This window comes from Poromitra crassiceps, assembly GCF_964638095.1.
Source record: "Poromitra crassiceps genome assembly, chromosome: 8".
Taxonomy (NCBI): Eukaryota; Metazoa; Chordata; class Actinopteri; order Beryciformes; family Melamphaidae; genus Poromitra; species Poromitra crassiceps.
Window position 1 is genome coordinate 40,645,928 of NC_139629.1, and position 9,676 is coordinate 40,655,603.

The 9,676-nt window shown below is 44.0% G+C and overlaps 1 protein-coding gene across 3 annotated transcripts in view; it reads left to right on the forward strand.

Moving 5' to 3' along the window:
- The window catches only part of LOC310781383 (acetyl-coenzyme A synthetase, cytoplasmic-like), a gene marked incomplete at its 5' end in the record, with an annotated part of 29,211 nt that extends 22,319 nt beyond the window's left edge, over positions 1 to 6,892 (forward strand). For all 3 annotated transcript variants that reach the window (XM_083642001.1, XM_083642002.1, XM_083642003.1), the window contains 6 exons: positions 2,061 to 2,141; positions 2,700 to 2,808; positions 3,057 to 3,125; positions 3,548 to 3,724; positions 4,443 to 4,517; positions 4,807 to 6,892. In XM_083642001.1, coding sequence (XP_083498127.1) covers positions 2,061 to 2,141; positions 2,700 to 2,808; positions 3,057 to 3,125; positions 3,548 to 3,724; positions 4,443 to 4,517; positions 4,807 to 4,934 — 639 coding nt within the window. In that variant the 3' untranslated portion in view covers positions 4,935 to 6,892. The remainder of the gene's footprint in view (positions 1 to 2,060; positions 2,142 to 2,699; positions 2,809 to 3,056; positions 3,126 to 3,547; positions 3,725 to 4,442; positions 4,518 to 4,806) is intronic.
- Positions 6,893 to 9,676: the final 2,784 nt, after the last annotated feature.

Sequence of the window (9,676 nt, forward strand, 5' to 3'; positions counted from 1 at the left end):
CCTCCCATTGAGCTAGAATTGAGCTCGCCAGTTTTTCTTTTGCGTCAAAGACTCGCCACCTCAGCTAGTCATGCTAGTTCCAGTTCCAAAGTCTAAAAGTCACTTGGGATTTTGGTATGGGGATTTTGGTTAAATGCATGAAATAAGGTTGGTGGTTAACAAACCTTTATGAAGCAGCGAACTTCATGTTCAGAAAGATAACCTTCACAAATGACGACCACTTTTCTGACCTTTGAAGCGTTTTCTGAAAATTGTGATTAAAAAAAACAACGCATTTACGATTAGAATATCATAAAAGTGGTCCTCAAAGTTCGCTGTTTTATAGACTTGTTAAACACCAACCTTATTTCAAGCATTTAACCAAAATCGGCATGCAAAAATCCCAATTGGCTTTTAGACGAGGAACCGGAAGTGCTAACATTCAGGTCTTCCGCACTCATTCCTGCGGTACTCTGTAGGCAGTGGTTCTCAAACTTGTTCATGTCAAGGACCCCTAAACTGACACAAATTAGACCACACGGACCTCCATTTGATATTTTTTGCTTTTGTGACGACCCTTCCACTCTACTGGCCATGTTTTGCAGGAGGCTGGTGTTGGGGTCGTTGATAGGGTGCATCTGGGCCTGTGCACTCATGGGTTAAAGTGTGAGAGTCGTCACACTTAGATCTTTTATTACAGAATGTGTATGAACAACCCATGACCAAAATAGTCATAGATTCTGTTAGTATGTTACTTATGGTTGGCATTCTAATAAATGATTACCCTTTTTTGCTGGGGTCCCCCTGGAACCCCATCAAGGACCCCCTGCTCTATTCACCTTATGTAGCCACGCCCATTTGACCCGGTTGTGTGGTCGTGTGACGACTTCCGGCTAAAAAATAAATAAATAAAATGGCTGGCTGCTCCAATATAATCTAACTCTGAATTAACTAATAATTTTGCCAATTGTATGTAACATACCAAATAAAAGCAAACGGCAATGTCTAAGAATGCAATGCCATGTAACTGGCTCGTTAATTCTCGTATTCCAGGGAATTACATTAACGTTTGCGTGTCTTATAGACGTAAATGGCTCGCGCTGAGCTCGGAGGAGAGAAAACCATCTGAAGCTTTCTTTGTTGGAGTCCAGGTATGTTTTACAAGAAAGTGCTCGTCATCGTCGACGATAACGTTATCTGACCTGGCTAACAGTGGATACTCCGCTTGCTTGCTGTGTACCGAGCTCAAAGTAGTAGGCTGTTTTACCCCCTGCACTGTCCGCTACAAACTCTCTTCTTCATGACGTTCATTTGTATTTCGCGCCGTGACCGCCGGAAGTGTTAACCCGACCCGGAAGAATTTGGCCCACTGCTGCGTCTGAACATAAGGTGAATAGGGCGCCCCGGTGTCTCAACCGGTAGAATGTACCATTACGGTAATTGGAGCGGCATGGGTTTGAATCTGGCCCAGATCTTTTTGCTGCACGTCATCGCCTCTCTGCCAGTGTTGCCAGATACAGCTGACTAGTTTCCAGCCAAAAGACTGTTCAAACACAGCCAAAACACACACAAGAGCGCCCAAACACCTGCAGGTCTATGGAAACAATCCACCCGCCCAAGCCCATTCGGGGGGAATACATGGCAACCCAAAACAGCCCAATTGGCAGAAAAACTGCCCAATCTGGCAACAATGCTCTCTGCACTTTCTTTCAGGTCTCTCTCAGCTGGGACTCACCAATAAAGCAGAAATGACAATAATAAATGTATCTTATTGTTATGTTGTTATTTGATACAGATTTAGATACATTTCTAAACTGTTGGTGGGCGGTCAAAACCCAAGAGTCATTCTCATTGTAGACAACCTATATGAAATTGGGTCAGACACTCTTGAATACATTCACTCATTGTGTTAAGTTCAAGGAAGTTAACACTTAGTTAAATTACAACTGTTCCTCATTCTTCTGGGGAAATCCCTAAATCCGAATGTCACACATAACACTTCTCATTAAAATATATTTTGAATTCTTTAATGCAAAAAATGAATCAACTGTTTGCCACTTATCGTCCTCCAAACCCTCCAGACGTTCCCGTTCTTTGGAGTGGTGCCGGCCATCTTGAACGAGTCAGGAGAGGAGCTGGAGGGGCCAAGTGAAGGATATCTGGTGAGGAAGCAATCAGCTTTACTTCACCTCATTTACATTATGCAGCTTTACTTCACCTCATTTACATATGCAGGGAGTTACTTCACCTCATTTACATATGGAAGTATGCAATATTACTATGTAAGGTATTTGATGTAAACCTCCCTAGTATATAATAGTACTAAAATGCCTTCATTAAAACTGTTGTTGCATTGTTGTCAGTACATTATGTATTGGGGAGATTTCCCACACCATAATATTGAGTATGTACTGTACATACATCATCAGTATTAATTTCAAGTCTTGTATGTAAAATCACTACAGCTGGGTATTTCTATGAACCTTGTGACACAGCACAGATTATGATGACATACTCATATGATAGTAGTGCAACTCTTTCCTCAGAAGTGTGTGTGTATATATATATATATATATATATATATATATATATATATATATATATATATATATATATATATATCTATATGGGGCAGTGGGTCTTTTGCCATTTGACCAGTGGAAAGAGAAGTTACTCATCTCCTTGTCCACTGATCCTTTTTCGTCATCTGTCTCTTGCAGGTGTTCAAACAGCCATGGCCCGGCGTGATGAGGACCGTGTATGGGAACCACCAGAGGTTTGAAACCACCTACTTCAAGCAATTCCCCGGATACTACGTCACGGGAGATGGTAAGAGTCGTTCTTGTTTCCATATACAAGAATATGTTTAAAGCTTTTCCTTAACTTAAATTGGAAGAATGCACACCTAGCGAGCTGCACACATGAGCTTTTGTAAAACTCCCATTTGTTAGTTTTGTGATTTTACTTGTTTGGCTGGCTGCCAGGCATGGGGTTTATTTTGCCAGTTTTTTGGTTTTCAGTATTTCTTTACTTGAATGAAAGTATTTTTCAACGTGATGACTTTGTTTACCACGTAGGTTGCCGTAGAGACAAAGACGGCTACTATTGGATCACCGGGAGGATAGACGACATGCTGAACGTCTCGGGTAAGACTTCTTATTGGTCAGTGTGAACACAAGCTAAATTATGATTAAACTGTGTGCTTTACGACATGTTCATGTCTCAGTCTGCATCCTTCTGTCCATGTCCGAGGACAAGGAACAGGTAAAGATACTGGAAGTTTACTTGATAGCCAACCTCCATCCAGCCTTGGATGGAGACTTGGCTGATTTTTAAAACAAATGGGGAAAATCTCAAGATTCATTGTGATACCAACGCATCACATCCAACCAGTGTTTTAGTCTACAGTACAGATGGGGGAAATCAGCTGGGAAAATGAACTCAGCCTATCTCAAACTATAAAGATGCTTCTCTGTTCTCTCCATACAACTTGGGACGATCAATCTCCACAAGGGCACGAGTCTCGACTTGGGCTTTTGACTATTCCTCCATTTTCCCCCACTTCCAGGTCACTTGTTGAGCACAGCGGAGGTGGAGTCGGCTCTGGTGGAGCACGAGGCGGTGGTGGAGGCTGCAGTGGTGGGCAGGCCTCACCCAGTCAAAGGAGAAAGCCTGTACTGCTTCGTAACGCTCACTGATGGAGTGACGTACAACCGCACCCTGGAGGCCCAACTCAAAAAACAAGGTGGGTCCAGAGTTAAGCTCCACCCATATTCAGTCAGGGTAGAAGCCTCTGAAACAGTGTTCAGACCCATCATGGCACACTAACGCTAACGCCATTGAAACTAGGGATGCAGGCGACTAGTCAGTTAAACGTTGAAACGTCTGCTACCCTCGCTAGTCGGCACCAAAATGCTAGTCGGTTAAACTAATAATTAAATTATCATAATAATAAACAATGCCGGTGGTAACTGTTGCGTCTTTATGCAGCTACCAGCCACTACGGTAGCCCCCTCCTCATGCCCGGATGTAAACACAGCAGCATGTGTTTGTGGGAGTGGATCATTGGCTGTAACGTTAGTAGTCAAAGGAGCGGAAGGGAGATGACATCTCGTAAAAATAGCGCAGTTTGGTATTATTTTGATCCAGTAAATGAAATTAGGGTTGTATGTAGGCTGTGTCAGATAAAACTGGCATATAACGTTAACCACTCGACCAACATTCAGCACAGGCATGTGGACGCAAGGACAGCAGGAGAAAATGTAGGGTACATTCGCTGTTCACTATAAATCGCAGTGCATTGTGGGTATCTTATAGTGGACTATATAATGAATCAAATTAACAGTTAAGAATTCGGACACTATATATAGTCCACCATTTCTGTAATAGGGACCGGTTTCAAACAGGGCTATTGTCTTGGAAATGGGTGTGTGACATGGTGTGTGTGTATGTGCCGTTAACAGTGAGGGAGAAGATCGGCGCCATCGCTACACCAGACTACATCCAGAACGCACCGGGACTCCCCAAGACCAGATCCGGTAACGTGAATAATCAGCGATTGGTTATATCACTGACTGATGTATTTCTCTTGGCTTGTTGGTCATCTGAAGCTCATTGTACTGCTGCACTCTGTAAGTTGCTCTGCATTCAGGGTTTGAAATTTCCTCCCGCTAAGCACCAAATATGCCGGTAAAATCTGTCTTTGGAAAAATCAGTAAGAATCACCCACCACGCTGGGCAGACGAAATCTGAGGCAGCGAGACACCTGAATTGGACATTTCAAAATGTAACCTCATTTCTATATTCTCACTCTTTCCTTCTCTCCAGGTAAGATAATGCGGCGGGTGCTCCGTAAGATCGCCCGTAACGAGCGGGACCTGGGCGACGTCTCCACGCTGGCCGACTCCTCGGTCATCGAGCAGCTCTTCCAGAACCGATGCTGTGCCGCCGTGTGACGGCCTCGCCCATGCCCGCAGGGGGGGGGGGCGCCGCGCAGAGCCCCTCCGACCGAAGCCGCACGTCAGCGGCCACATACACAAAACAGGGAAGAAGGAGGAAGGAGAGGGAATCCCCAAGATGAACGATAGCTGGAGTTGAGGAGGTCTTGGTCTTGTCCAGTATACAACCCTTAGCTCCTGATGAGGGCGGTTGGTGTGTAGCAGAGTCCTGTATTTAAAAGAGTTCCCCAATGTCTCCTAACACTATACTGTAGGCCTCAGTGACTGGTGCATCACAACATTCACCAGCCATGTTTGCTATTTTACCAGCTAATATCATTTGTACAAAGGTAGCTGGTATAGATAATAATGGAATTACTAACGTCACAGCAGGCTTGAAAAGGAAATGCCCAGAAGCAGACCGTGTTGCAGCTCTTCAAATACAAGGCGCTGGTGTGCATCAGACGGGACGAGCCGCCAGTTGTTTCTGGGTAACATCTTCCTAAAGTGGAGGTCAACCAACCTGTGAGGGAGAAGTACAGCTGGGTAGCAACAGTTCACTCGCTTCTATTGCAGTGTTTTAACCCGTGGTAAAGTATTGTAGGTACACAGAGGTACTTCATGAAAATGTAAATTTTGTACTTTGCATTCCGCTTTTACATCCCACAAAGTACATTATGTCAGGGGGATTTTCAAGTTCTTATTGTGTTTTTACAATATTTTTTCTATGTTAATACACTGGAATAAGGCCTCTGTAAATTAGCAGCTGTACCTGCCCTATAAGCTACCTGCTCCCCTCTCTCGATGCCATAGTACTCTTATGTGCACTGATAATTAGCTAGACCTGAGAAAGTAACACTTCTAGTTTTAATTTCTACTTCTTCTTTTTAATGTGTAAGTTTTTGTCACTTTTGCTTTTATTTAAATTCATCTTTGACATAAAATCTGCTGGGAATGTCTGTCGGCACGCTTGTATGTTTTTAGTTGCTGAAAAGTGATGAGGCTCTCTGTCGGTCAGGTGGAAACTGAGAGGGAGTTAACTGTTGGTGTCCCAGCAACGTTTAGCGGAATGCTTTCCCTAAAGCCGCGAAGCAATTGCTAGATCTGATGTACCCACTGTGACCCAGATCCAATCTGTCCATATCTGATGTACCATTGCATCGCAGCCTTGGAATCACAGGTCAGATCTGCATCTTTGTATATGGTTACAACTATAAAACCAAGGATGTATTTCCATGTAAATCAAGGCTAAGTCAGCAAGAATAGGAAGTTGTCAGTGTCTCAGTTCCTTGCTGAATGTAATGCTGCTCAGATTCATCTTCCTGTTAACTGTGTTTTATGAGGGCAAGGAGAACACAACATCTGGGCATTGTTAACCTTTATTTATCTGTGGAGCATTGACTTTTTCCAGAAACACCCCGCTTATCATTGTTAGACAAATTCAAACAGGAGACTGCCCAGCACAACTGTAGTCTTAGTTACTTTCTAGGTTACTCTTCCCACTCGGATGTTCAACATCAGTGTGGATTTGAATCCACGGCCTTCCAAACACAAGCCCGCTTCACTGAGCGGCTGTCTGTGCTCCAGTGTGCGCCATGTTAACCTGTGACCAAACACATGCCTGCTTCAATGCGCGTGCTGTGTGCTCCAGTGTGACCTGGCAGTTGATTTGGTGGCTTGGAGCCGTTCCTAGTCTTCGTTTAGTTTCCTTAGACAATTGTGAGAATGAATTGATTGTACCTTCATCAGATGGAGACGAACCAGAAGCAGGACCTCGTATAGATGTATCATTATTGTAGCCTTTCATTATTTTATTTTTTATATTATTCTTTGCTGTTTGTGTGTGTGTGTGTGCCGACCTAAGTAACGATGGGAACTGGTTGTACTAAGCTTATAATCGTGTCTGATGTATAAAAACATATGTATTTGATTTAAAAAGCTTTTCTGTCTTCTTTTCAGTTTTGTGTTTTTTCGTTGCCCCCTTTGTATCAAAGTGTATGCAATGACAGTAAAGGGACATGACTACTGCCTCTAGTCCTGTGTCACTGGTTTCTCCTTTGGAATATGTTGAAGTGTTTTGGGTTTGCAGAACCCTTGTTTATCTTTAAAGGTCCAGAGTCCTTCTGGAGAACACCTGTGTGAAGGGTCCAATGGCATGGATTGGAAAACAAGGACAATTGGGGCCCCTGTACCCTGCAGCCTTCATCCGCCTTCCAGACCACTGTGGTGGCTCCTCACTCTGACCACCCACCATCTTCTGCCAGCTCGGCTTGGTTGAATCGTGCCTCGTCGTAAACCCTCCCCCTCAACCTTACCGCTATGGGTGCCCCTTCCACACCCTAGGTGACCCTACCAGGGCATAGCTCCAGATGGGATCACTCTCCCATGGGTGGATTTATACTTTTATACTTGGTGTATATGGTCACTGTGAAGGACGGAGCTTACATGGTACACACTCAAGCTACTGGCATGCCTCTTCTGACCTTAATTTTAAAGTGATTACTTCAACGGCCAATCATTAACAATCGTCCAAGTGTAGTGGCTATTTGTCCCTTTGTCCAATAAAGTTCAAAAACCCACTGATGAGCCAGTCAAAGCAGTAGTAGATGACTCAAGCAAGAAAAATTATTCCAATGTCCAGTCCAGGGTTTTGAGTATAAAGCAAAAAAAAGATTTATTTTCCATTGTTCAAGAGCAAACATACAAGCAGCCTCTCTCTTGCTAGGTAAAAAACCATATGCCCTTCCTGGCTGCATACCCGCCCCCACACCCCTGTCCCACTAAATTCCTGTAGTGTAGGTGCTCTCTACTGCCCCCTAGATAGTTAATCTGTTACATAGATAATACACCAATTTGGACAATGAAATATTCAAAATAAACAAATAGCTCCGACAGGTAGGCCTATGGGTTTGTCTGTGTGGCTGAGTGGTCAGTGCAGTCGTCTGTGTTCTGGTAGACCAGGGGTCAAAACCTGCTGTGGGAACTGGGAACCCTCCTTTGCAGTATAGTTTATTGGAGAACATTCATTTAACACTTTTATATCTTCAATTAATTAGAAGTGTAATAAAAACAAAAAATGGGTCGTTACTGTATGCCTATTGCCACTTTTATCTAAAGTATTTTTGCTACCCAAAGATGTGTGCCCATCCCAGGTTTGAACTCACAAGCCTTACCTCAGTAGGCAGCTGATATACAAAGTTTTCCACCAAGGCACTGCCACTGCTGTTGTGTTTCTCCTCTGTTGTTGGGCAATTTGAGCAAGGTGCGTGGTGGCCACATCTCCTTATCCTTCCTGACTGATTCTTCTCTAGTTTTGTGCTAGTGTCCTTCTCACTACTGGCAGCATGAGGCGGTACCTGCAGCCCAATGAGGTCACACAGGTAGTCCAGCTCCTCCAGGATGGCAGCCATACGACCATACGTGCTGTGGCAAGAAGGTTTGCCATGTCTCCAGCACAGTCTCAAGAGCATGGAGGAGATAAGGAGACACAAGGAGAGTTGGACAAGGCCGTAGACGAGCATGAACCAGCAACAGGACCGCCATCTGCTCCTTTGTGCGAGGAGGAGCACTAGAGACCTCCAAAATGACCTCCAGCAGGCTACTGGTGTGCATGTTTCTGACCAAACTGTCAGAAACAGACTGCATGAGGGAGGCATGAGGGCCCGATGTCCTCACAGCTCAGCACCGTGCAGCTCGATTGGCATTCACCAGAGAACACCAGAATTGGCAGGTCCAGCATTGGTGCTACCTACGTTCTCTTCACAGATGAGGTTCACACTGAGCACATGTGACAGGCGGGAAAGAGTCTGGAGACGCCGTGGTGAACGTTATGCTGCCTGAAACATCATCCAACATGACCGGTTCGGTGGTGGGTCAGTGATGGTCTGGGGAGGCTTATCCTTAGAGGGTCACACAGACAGACCTCATGTTCACCTTCATTTTTGGGAGCAGTGTGTTGATCGTATAGGTGAAAAATGCTTGCTTTGCATGACTGTTGCACACTGTACAAAGTGATGTGATTTTGCAATCTGAAAATATATATTGTTAAAAAAAAAAACGAACAAGGATGGGGACGTTTAAATTTCCCAACTGGCTGGTGTGTCCTGACACTGTGGCATATAGTTCCTAAAACATAGAAAACAACCACCTTGTGACCCAGAGGCATCCCATCAAGACAGTTTAAAGAACCGCTGCGATAAATAGGAATGAGCCACTCAAATGTGAGGGCTAATTCTGTCGGTCCAGTTTCCTCCCTTTGGCTTTGGATGAACGTTACAAACTTGGCTCAGGCTTGTACCAAATGACTAAATGTATTCAACTGAAAAGAGTAACATGAGCCTGAGGCTTTGGAGAACCACCAATGCATTGTGGATGAATGATAGTGGAATATACACCAGATGATGTTTTAATCTTTTATTGATGATTATTTATAATTCAAGTGTCCCCATTCTGTTGACATGTGTATCAAGGTTCTGACAGACATGATGTAACAAGGACCGACATCTTCATGGTCTAAAATGATATCGTTATGTTGGTGTCCTGGGCACACACAAAAGCTAGTGTTTCGTCGCAGTCCACGTCATTCCAACGCTTTTTCTTTTCTGTAGTCGGGGGTTAAAACACAGCAAAATATTAAGCACTTTAGAGGCATGCAAGTATTTCAAGACTTGTTCCACGAGATTACAATGTATAGCCGCCTTTTCCCATTTTCATGAAAGAATATAAGTAAATAAATAACACACCATCTACAATTATAAAAG